The sequence below is a fragment of the Schistocerca americana genome, chromosome 9 (genome assembly GCF_021461395.2).
Source record: "Schistocerca americana isolate TAMUIC-IGC-003095 chromosome 9, iqSchAmer2.1, whole genome shotgun sequence".
NCBI lineage: Eukaryota > Metazoa > Arthropoda > Insecta > Orthoptera > Acrididae > Schistocerca > Schistocerca americana.
In genome coordinates, this window is record NC_060127.1 from 98,775,523 (window position 1) to 98,788,051 (window position 12,529).

General features: G+C 42.8%; 1 protein-coding gene across 1 annotated transcript in view; it reads left to right on the top strand.

Annotated features, from left to right (window-relative positions):
- Nucleotides 1-12,292, top strand: part of LOC124551095 — a 64,622-nt gene extending 52,330 nt beyond the window's left edge. The window contains exon 7 of the mRNA XM_047126026.1: nt 10,633-12,292. Within this exon, the coding sequence (XP_046981982.1) occupies nt 10,633-12,119 (1,487 nt within the window). The 3' untranslated portion in view covers nt 12,120-12,292. The remainder of the gene's footprint in view (nt 1-10,632) is intronic.
- Nucleotides 12,293-12,529: the final 237 nt, after the last annotated feature.

Here is a 12,529-nt window from a genome sequence, read left to right on the forward strand (position 1 = left end):
GAAGGGAGACGAAAATATAATAGTCATGGGTGACTGTAATTCGAGAGTAGGAAAAGGGAGAGAAGGAAACATAGTAGGTGAATATGGATTGGGGGTAAGAAATGAAAGAGGAAGCCGCCTGGTAGAATTTTGTACAGAACACAACTTAATCATAGCTAACACTCGGTTCAAGAATCATGAAAGAAGGCTGTATACATGGAAGAAGCCTGGAGATACTAGAAGGTATCAGATAGATTATACAATGGTAAGACAGAGATTTAGGAACCAGGTTTTAGATTGTAAGACATTTCCTGGGGCAGATGTGGACTCTGACCACAATCTATTGGTTATGAACTGTAGATTAAAACTGAAGAAACTGTAAAAAGGTGGGAATTTAAGGAGATGGAACCTGGATAACCTGACTAAACCAGAGGCTTAACATTAACAATAGAAATCCATTAATCTTACGGAAATTATCATGTAAGTGTAAAAAAGTTGTGGAATGTTTTCAAAGAGATAGTATCGACAGCATTTGCGAGATATATACCACATAAATTAATAAGTAATGGTACCGATCCCCAATGGTACACAAAACTGGTCAGATCGTTGTTGCAGTAGCAACGAATAAAGCATGCCAAATTTAAAAGAACGCAAAATCCCCAAAATTGGCCAAGTTCTACAGAAGTTCGAAATTTGGCGCGTACTTCAATGCGAGATGCTTTAAAAATTTCCACAACGAAATTCTGTCTCGAAATCTGGCAGAAAACCCAAAGAGATTCTGGTCATACATAAAGCACACCAGTGGCAAGACGCAATCAATACCTTCACTGCGCCATAACAACGGTGAAGTCACTGATGACAGTGCCGCTAAAACAGAGTTATTAAACACGGTTTTCCGAAAATCTTTCACCAAGGAAGACGAAGTAAATATTCCTGAATTTTAATCAAGAACAACTGCCAAGATGACAAACATAGAAGTAGATGTCCTCGGTGTAACTAAGCAGCTTAAATCTCTTAATAAAGGCAAGGCCTCCCGTCCAGATTGTATACCAGTCAGGCTCCTCTCAGAGTATGCTATTAAATAGGTGCATATTTAGCAATTATATACAACCATTCGCTCACAGAAAGATCCGTACCTAAAGAGGGGAAAATCGCTCAAGTCACACCAATACCCAAAAAGGGAAGCAGGAGTAATCCGCTGAATTACAGGACTATATCACGAAAGTCAATTTTCAGTATTGTTTTGGAACATATACTGTATTCGAACATTATAAGGTACCTCGAAGAAAATGATTTATTGACATATAGTCAGCACGGATTCAGAATATATCGTTCTTGTGAAACACAACTAGCTCTTTGTACTCATGAAGTAATAAGTGTTATCGACAGGGGATGTCAAATTGATTCCATATTTTTAGATTTCCAGAAGGCTTTCGACACCGTTTCTCACAAGCGTCTTCTAATCAAACTGCGTGCCTACGGAGTATCGCCTCAGTTGTGCGACTGGATTCGCTATTTCCTGTCAGAAAGATCACAGTTCGTAGTAATGGACGGAAAGTCATGGAGTAAAACAGAAGTAATATCCGGCGTTCCCCAAGGATGTGTTACAGGCCCTCTATTGTTCCTGATCTCTATTAACGACATAGGAGACAATCGGAGGAGCCGTCTTAGATTGTTTGCAGATCATGGTGTCATTTACCCTCTTGTGAAGTCATCAGATGATCAAAACGACTTGCAAAATGATTTAGATAAGATATGTGTATGGTGTGAAAAGTGGCAATTGACCCTGAGTAAATAAAAGTGTTAAGTTATTCACATGAATACTAAAAGAAATCAGCTAAATTTCGATTACACGTTAAGTCACACAAATCTGAAGGCTGTAAATTCAACTAAATACTTAGGGATTACACCTACAAATAACCTAAATTGGAACGATCACATAGATCATATTGTGGGTACAGCAAACCAAAGACTGCGATTCATTGGCAGAACACTTAAAAGGTGCTCCAGGTCTACTAAAGGAGACTGCTTGGACTATGCTTAAATGTCAGTACTCTGACCTACAGTAAATCTGAGAAATATCTGTGTGGATGTGTATTAACAAGTAAGGATCGTTTTCAACGTTATGAACGAACTCTCATGTGGCTGCAGGGAGTTGAGAAGGAGGGCTCTGCCCACCGAAACACGGTGTACTAGGCCGCCTCAGTAATCAGTCTCGATTTATGATATAGTATATATAAAAATGGTTCAAATGGCTCTCAGTACTATGGGAGTTAACATCTGAGGTCATCAGTCCCCTAGAACTTAGAACTACTTAAACCTAACTAGCCTGAGGACATCGCACACATCCATGCCCGAGGCACGGTTCGAACCTGCGACCGTAGCAGTCACGCGGTTCCAGACTGTAGCGTCTAGAATCTCTCGGCCACCGTGGCCAGCCTGAGGGATGAGATTGCAAGTCAAATTTAAATAAATGGCCCTGTTAGTAATAAAAATAGAACCGGTCGGCCACAGCGGCCGGCTAGTATATTTAGCCCTGTGCAACCACGTACTCGAAAATACACTGAAGAGCCAAAGAAACTTGTCTAAGCATGTGTACTCAATTACATAGGTATGTAAACAGACAGAATACGGCCCTGTGGTCGGTGACGCCTATATAAGACAACAAGTGTCTGGCGCAGTTGTTAGATCGGTGGTATATCAAAATTTAAGTGAGTCTGAACGTAGTGTTATAGTCGGCGCACGAAAGACGGCTCACAGTGTCTCCGAGGTAGCGACGAACTATGGGTTTTACAGTATGACCATTTCACGAGTGTGACTTGAATATCAGGAATCCGGTAAAACATCAAATCTTCAACATCGCTGCGGCCGGAAAAAGATCCTGCTAGAACGGGACGAACGACGACTGAAGAGAATGGTTCAACGTGACAGAAGTGCAATCCTTTCGCAAATTTCTGCAGATTTCGATGCTAGACCATGAGCAAGTCTCAGCGTGCGAACCATTCATCATTGATATGGGCTTTCGGAGCTGAAGACCCACTCGTGTACCCTTGATGACTACGCGATACAAAGCTTTACTCCTAGCCTGGGACCGTCACCAACGATATTGGACTGTTGATGAGTGTAAACATGTTGCCTGGTTGGACGAATCTCGTTTCAAATTGTATCGAGAGGATGCACGTGTACGGGCTTGGAGACAATCTCATGAATTCAAGCTAGTGTAGGCTTTGTAATGGTGTAGGGCGTGTGCAGTTCAAGTGATATGGGACCGACCCCTGATACGTTTAGATTCGACTCTGACATGTGACACGTACATTAGCATCCTGTCTGATCATCTGCATCTATTCATGTCCATTGTGCATTCCGACAGACTTGGGCAATTCCAGCAGGACAATGTGACACCCCACATAACCCGAATTGCAACGCAGTGGCTCCAAGAACACTTTTCTGGGTTTAAACACTTCCGCTAGCCACCGAACTCCCAACACGTGAACATCATTGAGCATATCTGGGAGCCGAGCGGTTCTAGGCGCTTCAGTCGGAGACCTTGCTGCTGCTACGGTCGCAGGTTCGAATCATGCCTCGGGCATGGATGTGTGTGACGTCCTTCGGTTAGTTAAGTTTAAGTAGTTCTAAGTTCTAGGGGACTGATGACCTCGGATGTTAAGTTCCGGAGTGCTCAGAGCCATTTGAACCAGCCAGCATTTCTGGGAAGCGTTGCAACGTCAGCTGATCAGAAGAGATTTCCATCCCCTCGTATTCTTACGGATTGAGGGACAGCCCTGCAGGATTCATGGTGTCAGTTCCTTCGAGCACTACTTCAGACATTAATCGAGTCCATGCAAATTCGTGCTGAGGCACTTCTTTGTTCTCGTGGGTGTGCTACACAATATTAGGCAGGTGCACCTGTTTATTTGGCTCTTCAGTGTAGCTTCTGACTGAAATAATATACGTATAAGCAATGTTAAAGTTGACGCATCTGACTTTCTTGCTATCAGAAAGGATTCCCTAATTCTTAAGTAATTCTCATATGTATGCGTGAATTTCAAAGTATGGGAAAATGTATACGGAAGCGCTCCCGTTAGAGAAACGTTTGGGTAACATGGTCTCTAGCTGGATGGATTTAATTGCACCGATATACAAAACTTATAACCATTTAAAGCTGATTGCACTGTGAATTATCTATCGTATACTTTCATAAATAAATCGTGCTGTCTACATAGGCTAATTTCCTTTAATTTTAATAATGGATTCTATACCGTAAATAAAACTTTTCGCTCTGCGGTCGTGTGTCAGTTCCAACAGTAAATTTACTTACGTAAACTTGTTACGCAAAGAAAGTTAGATCCAGCGAAAACTACTATCTTTTGTTGTATTTGTTTGATACTGTATCACGATTACGTTACAACTAAGACCACCGATGTAATTTACCACCTTTACTGGCTTTCTTCTATTTTTCTGTTGCGATCAAAAAAAGTAACTTTTTACACTTTTTTGTATCTTTCCGTTTAAGGGAACTTTTTGTAATAAACGAATTATTCGAATAGAACATCCGAAGTATCCTCATTATTTAATTTCCATTAAGAATAACAGTTTTCCTCTTCACAACTAGACGGTCGTAACTTCATTAATTTTTATGAGAACTTGCATCGCAGTCAATTTATATGGAAAATGTTGATTATCGCCGGCCGTTGTGGCCGTGCGGTTCTAGGCGCATTAGTCTGGAACCGCGTGACCGCTACGGTCGCTGGTTCGAATCCTGCCTCGGGCATGGATGTGTGTGGTGTCCTTAGGTTAGTTAGGTTTCAGTAGTTCTAAGTTCTAGGGGACTGATGACCTCAGCTGTTAAGTCCCATAGTGCTCAGAGCCATTTGAACCATTTTGTTGATTATCTTTGCCTTCCTTAGGATGACTTTTTCCAACTAATATATACTTAATGCCTTTCCTCTTTGTTTCTATTATAAGTCGTAGAACAGAAATCGTAGTAGCGTACGAGTACCCGCAAAAAATTTACAATCCCACTGACGGACAGCACTAAAAAAACAAAAACAAAAAAAAAAGAGAGAAGGAAAAAAGGAGGTAGGCGCCACCATCACTTTTCACCACACAATTTTACATGTGTTCAAAGTTCACACCTTCTTCAGGTTTTGACATTAGACGTCCCATTACAGTCCCTAGTTTGAGTGGTCACTCGACACGATCAACAATAATGCGTGAGAGCTATGTGGGACATTCAGTGTTCGTGGTCTATATCTAAAAAACGCTAGGGCGTATTATCGCTGTAGGAAAAAGCGAATCTTTCGTGGATATAGACTAGGATCTGTCACAATAAAGTAACACAAGACCCAAAACACGAATTCTCCATCAACAAAACTGACAAAATCAGGCCCCTCCAACCATCTCGGAATTTTGACGATCTAACGCGCCAATCAGACAAAATTTGACACGATATCCCTCAATAGCAGTCCAACAACTCTAACAGCCAGTGCAGTGCCAAGATGAATAAATGCTTACATAAGGACCAGAGATTGTTATTGATTTGCTCAATTTATGAAGCTATTGCTCCTGAATAAATAGTCCAAATTTTCCTGACCTTTACATATATATCACATCTACCGATTTCTGTCCCATTCGGATAATTCCTTTGTGGTGCATGTGTTTTTTTTTTGTCTCATACGTGTGATCATTCTAAAGTATTAATTCAATTGGCTTATATGGCTTTTAAGGTCCGTGTCTATTTTAAAAAGTATTTTTTCAATACAGAATCAGTCAAAGTCCATGTGGTGATAGTTCCTTGGACTCAGAAATCCCTTCTACAGCACTTCCAACGTCATACCAAACTTCATCTTCTGCAGCAGGTCACTTCCAGCTCTTATTGGACTTATCCAATACATTTACTTACGATCTGTTTTTCTCGATGCCTGGAACCACACCGAGGTATAGTTCACCGCAGTTGACAAATAATCATCCCTATTAACAATTTTTAGATCACACACCTTTGTTTCTGTGGCCAGCCTGGTCGATAGCGAGTTGCTGACGACACAATAGTGACTCTGGTTTCGTCGACCAGTACCATTTTCAAATCGGCATCGCTAAGGTATAATTCATCGTAGTTTGCAAATAATCACCCCTATTAACATTTGTTTGGATCATGCACTTTTGTTTCTGTGCCAGCCTGATCGACTTCCAGTCCCTGACGACACAATACTGATTTTGGTTTCGTCACCTAGTACTATTTTGATATCGACATCGCTATGTGATGTCACTTCTGGGCTGTTAATTGCTCTGATCTCTTTTCAAATGGTTCAAATGGCTCTGAGCACTATGGGAGTTAACGTCTGAGATCATCAGTCCCATAGAACTTAGAACTACTTAAACATAACTAACCTAAGGACATCACACACATCCATGCCCGATGCAGGACTCTAACCTGCGACCGTAGCGGTCGTGTGGTTCCCGACTGAAGCGCCTAGAAGCGCTCTGATTTCCTTTGCGAGTTTCATTTGTGTCTTCTGTTTCTGCCGTTCCTCTTAACGGTCATTTATTTTCTCAGACGAAATTTTCAGGCTTTAATTGAAAGTTTTGCCTTTCTGTCACGATCCCTTCCAGTAGAAGTAGTTACCTCATTTCTCAGGTTACCTTCCATTCGGAAAGTGGATGCACTCAGAGACTATATGTGACTCTCACTCATACACACACACACGGTATAAACATCATAAATAGAAAATACTCTCGAACGTATACTTCGTTAGGTTGGAAACAAATAGGTAATCATACCAAAGAAGATGAAACACGTAATGGAGTCGCAATATTTACGTGGTGAAAAACAGTGTACGACGAAACAGTGGTATCGAGTGGCAAAAGAACAATAGTCCACCACAAAAAAGAGTGAGAAACATGGTGAACAGTGCCGATGACATTGTATTTCTGTCGGAGATAGCAAACGACCTGGAAGAGCAGTTGAACGGAATGGACAGTGTCTTGAAAGGAGGATATAAGATTAACATCAACAAAAGGAAAACGAGGATAATGGAATGTAGTCAAATTAAAACGGGTGATGCTGAGGGAATTACATTAGGAAATGAGACACTTAAAGAAGTAAATGAGTTTTGCTGTTTGGGGAGCAAAAGAACTGATGATGGTCGAAGTAGAGAGGATATAAAATGTAGACTGGCAAAGGCAAGGAAAGCGTTTATGAAGAAGAGAAATTTGTTAACATCGAGTATAGATTTAAGTGTCAGGAAGTCTTTTCTGAAAGTATTTGTATGGAGGTTAGACATGTATGGAAGTGAAACGTGGACGATAAATAGTTTAGACAAGAAGGGAATAGAAGCTTTCGAAATGTGCTGCTACAGAAGAATGCTGAAGGTTAGATGGGTAGATCATATAACTAATGAGGAGGTATTGAATTGAATTGGAGAGAAGAGGAGTTTGTGGCACAACTTGACTAGAAGAAGGGATCGGTTGGTAGGACATGTTCTGAGGCATCAAGGGATCACAAATTTAACATTGGAGGGCAGCGTGGAAGGTAAAAATCGTAGTGGGAGACAAAGAGATGTATACACTAAGCAGATTCAGAAGGATGTAGGTTGCAGTACGTACTGGGAGATGAAAAAGCTTGCACAGGATAGAGTAGCATGGAGAGCTGCATCAAACCAGTCTCTGGACTGAAGACCACAACAGCAACAACATTTGATTTTGACAGCTCTTATCAGTTCAAGAGTTTCTGGAAGCTTTTCTGTGATAGTATTTGAATATGAACGTGCACCATTTGTGCTTGTAATTTTCTTACCAGGTACAGGTTTTGAGGCCATTTATGAAACAAAGGATGTTGCTTATTATTACAAAACATGAATAATTAATTATGAATTATTCCAAACACTAAAATACATGTTAATAATATTAGTATTGAAAGAGTACGAATTAATAAGTGCTGTAAATTTTAGAAGAGGAATGCAGCGTAATTAGAATTGATTGTTGAAACTAGCAGTTGCATCTGTGAAGAATGGAGCAAAAATGGCGGTACAAAATTATAGCTCATAGTATGTGGACGATGAGTTTCCTTCTTTCTAGTGATTGGATAATTGCCCTTCATTATTTTAAGCATATTGACGCTTTAGTCTACATTTATACACCCGTACTGTAATTAAAATTAATTTAAAAATGGTCACCTTTTGACTGTCAGCATAGAAAGTTACAGGATAGTAACAAAATACGACAAACAACAACTTCAACCCAAGTGAAATGACAGTTAAATCGAAACCCTTAGCTGCCGACAGGTGTTGTTGATGTACATCAATGGGGACAGCTGAAGATGTGCGACCCGACCAGGATTCGAACCCGTGATCTCCTGCTTACATGGCAGACGCTGTGTCCATCTGAGCCACCGAGGGCACAGAGGAGGGTGCGACTGCAGGGACTTATCCCTTGCACGCTTCCTGTGAGACCCACAGTCCTAATAGTTCACAACCTACATTCATAGTGTTCCTGATAGGTATTTGCCCATTCACTCATTACTCGCGCCAGCCTAAGCTGACGAGTCCCGAAAGAGTTCGGGCAAAGTGTGCGCATTCGCACAGAAGAAGGTCAGTGGCCGGGTAGCCTTTAACTATATGAAGATGGTATCTATTCCCGAAAGAACATATACCATTGAATGGGCAAATATCTATTAGCGACACGAAGAATGTACACTACTGACCATTAAAATTGTTACACCACGAAGATGACCTGCTACAGAAACGAAATTTAACCGACAGGAAGAAGATGCTGTGATACGCAAATGATTATCGTTTCAGAGCATTCACACAAGGTTGGAGCCGGTGGCCACACCTACAACGTGCTGACATGAGGAAAGTTTCCAACCGATTTCCCATACACAAACAGCAGTTGACCTGTGTTGCCTGGTGAAACGTTGTTGTGATGCCTCGTGTAAGGAGGAGAAATGCGTAGCATCACGTTTCCGACTTTGATAAAGGTCGGATTGTAGCCTATCGCGATTGCGGTTTATCGTATCGCCACATAGCTGCTCGCGTTGGTCGAGATACAATGACTGTTAGCAGAATATGGAATCAGTGGGTTCAGGAGGGTAATACGGAACGCCGTGCTGGATCCCAACGGCTTCGTATCACTTGCAGTCGAGATGGCGGACATCTTATCCTCATGGCTGTAACGGATCGTGCAGCCACGTCTCGATCTCTGAGTCAACAGATGGGGACTTTTGCAAGAGAAAAACCATCTGCACGAACAGTTTGACGACGTTTGTAGGAGCACGGACTATCAGCTCGGAGACCGTGGCTGCAGTTACACTTGACGCTGCATCAGAGACAGGAGCGCCTGCGATGGTGTACTCAACGAGGACCTGGGCGCACGAATGGCAAAACGTCATTTTTTCGGATGAACCCAGGTTCTGTTTACAGCACCATGATGGTCGCATCCGTGTCTGGTGACATCTCGGTGAACGCACTTTGGAAGCGTGTATTCGTCATCGCCATACCGGCGTATCACCCGCCGTGATGGTATGGGGTGCCATTGGTTACACGTCTCGGTCACCTCTTGTTCGCATTGACGGTACTTTGAACAGTGCACGTTACATTTCAGATGTGTTACGACCTGTGGCTCTACTGCTCATTGGATCGATGCGAAACCCTACATTTCTGCAGGATAATGCACGACCGCATGTTGGGGGTCCTGTACTGGCCTTTCTGGATAGAGAAAATGTTCGATTGCTGCCCTGGCCAGTACATTCTCCAGACCTCTCACCAACTGAAAACGACTGGTCAATGGTGGCCGAGCAACTGGCTCGTCAAAATACGCCAGTCACTGCTCTTGATGAACTGTGGTATCGTGTTGAAGCTGCATGGGCAGCTGTACCTGTACACGTCATCCAAGCTCTGTTTAAGTGAATGCCCAGGCGTATCAAGGCCATTATTACGGCCACAGGTGGTTGTTCTGAGTACTGATTTCTCAGGATCTATGCAACCAAATTGCGTGAAAATGTAATCACATGTCAATTCGATGAACCCTCTGCCAAGCACTTAAATGTGAATTGCAGAGTAGTCATGTAGACGTAGTATACTTGTCCAATGAATACCCGTTTATCATCTGCATTTCTTCTTGGTGTAGCAATTTTAATTTCCAGTAGTGTAGGTTGTGGACAGTTGGAAACGTGGGACCCACAGGAAGCGTGCAAGGGATAAGTCCCTGCCCTCAGTGGCTCACATAGGTAGAGCGTCTGCCATGGAAGCAGGAGATTCCGGGTTCGAGTCCTGGTCAGGGCACACATTTTCAGCTGTCCCCATTGATATAAATCAACAACATCTGTCGGTAGCTAAGGGTTTATATTTATTTAACATTTCGTTCTAGAGAAGCTGCACAGTCATCAATGGTATCTGTTCTTTCAGGAACAGATACCATCTTCATATATTCAACTTAAGGGTCTGAGAATATTGAAGAACACTTATTCACTTCACACCAGCTGGCAGCGTAACTGAGCAGATTAAGAATGACACACCGTGTTGAGATACTCATATATGGGATTGTTTGGTAGTGGCATCAATAATACGATAACCGTTGGTGGTGGAAAGTTGTCCACATTTGTGGCAGACTCAGCGTACAACGACAACCACCACCCAGCTGCTCTCATTGATCTTCCAGGCGAGGAGTGGCAGCTGGAGGACAAAAGCAACGCTACGCTGTCCGTGGACACTGGCTGCATGCAGCTGTTGGCCAACGGCCTGGACCACCCCACGTGCCCACTGGAAGACCTGCCTCCGGAAACCACTAAGCGGCGCGAGCAGTGCCGCGTGCAGCTGTGGCACGACCTGTCGCAGGGGTCGCCCCACATACCCGTCACCAGCTACCTGGCCTACACGCAGAGGGCCAACGTCAACCTCTGCCTCTTCGCCTGGATGACTGTCAACTCGATCAGCATTTGCCAGGACGTCCCCTTCAGTATGATTCAGTCTGTGCGCGATGCCCGCTGCGTTTTCGGTGGTCCTGACGACCAACCCTGCCCGCAACTCAACGCAACCGACGCCGTCTGCTCTGTTTGCAGGGCTATTCTCCTGCTGAAGTGTCGCGATTTTGCTTCCACAAGTTATCTCGAGGCATGTCGCGCCCCCATGGACCACCGTGGTTGGTACTCATCAAACAGTGGATATTACATACAGGAGAAAGACAAGCCGACAAACAGAATACTGAGCTACAAAGAGAATCTAAACAGTGGCACCTTGAAGTACAGGGATTTTAAAATCGACGGCTTAGAACCTTTAGAAATAACGTTTGTAGCAGTGAATATTCTCTTCCGATTTTTGACTGGCGCAGTGTACGTGTACCTTCCCAATTTACGTAACTTGCCCGGAAAGATATTCTTGTCCTTTCAGATAACAGGTATGATCCAGATCTTGTTTTCTGAGGTCTTGTATCGTATGGCAGGTGTCCCTGACTTATCTACGACGGTGCAGATTGATAGCGCACTAACTCTTCTGAACTGTATCTGGCTCAACTCATTCTGCTACCAAATGTACGCATGCGTTCGTCACCTCAGGCTTCCTAGCGACCTAGAACGTGCTGAAGTGAGGAAGGTATTCCGCCGTCAGCTGTTGTGTTCGCTAATACCCTGGAGCGTAGTACTGGTGGCAACCATTGCTTTGGAAAGAACGAGCGAATATTACCTGTTGCACAGTCGGGTAATATTCATCGTCGGAATTTCTCTGTCAGTAGCTTACAATATTGTTTGCCTTGGACTGGTGGGATACATGTACCGACGTACTCGTAATTCCATGCGGCAGCTCAAAATTTATAGTAAAGAGACGTTTGGCTCAAAGAAACTAATTCTTTACATGTCAGCTAAGACTGTCACTTTAAGTGGCATAGGTACGATTGTTAGAATTGGCTTCCACCAGGCACAAGGCATAGCGCAGTATGTATACTATGTCCATATAGCTACGATGGTACAGGGTCCACTGCTTTTCGTTTTATTCGTTTGCAACAATGCAACTCTCCCTCTGCTCAGGGAGAGACTACTAGCACGGTGGAACCCCGATGTCATCGGTCCAGGACAAGAATTGTGTTCATCTGCCGAGAGAAATTTGGCAAAGAGAGTCAATGTACCGGCCGCCGCGGCGGAATCCACGTTGTAATCTCCACGAGTATGTTTTTCCAAGGAATGTCTTCGTTGTGCTAAACTCGTTCATAAGTTATCAATGTAGAAGCTAGCTGTGATTCATGTAAAACCGCTTCCCTATTTTATAATATGATCTTTATTTGTCCATTGACATTAAATAATTAATAAATAAAATTAAATCTATATGAACATAAGATGTAAGTCTCTATTTCTTCTACCCAACATGTGAAAGATTTACACATGTATACCTTATTAACATGCACTCCACAAATTAAACAAGAAAAATCTTGTGATATTAGACTATGTCAAAGACGAAGATAGTACAAGAACTTAGTGTTAACAGCGAATTACTGTAACTGCCTCTCTATAAAGTGAAGACAACAGAATCTACTCTTCGTATACATTTGCAAGAACTTCGTCCTTTCC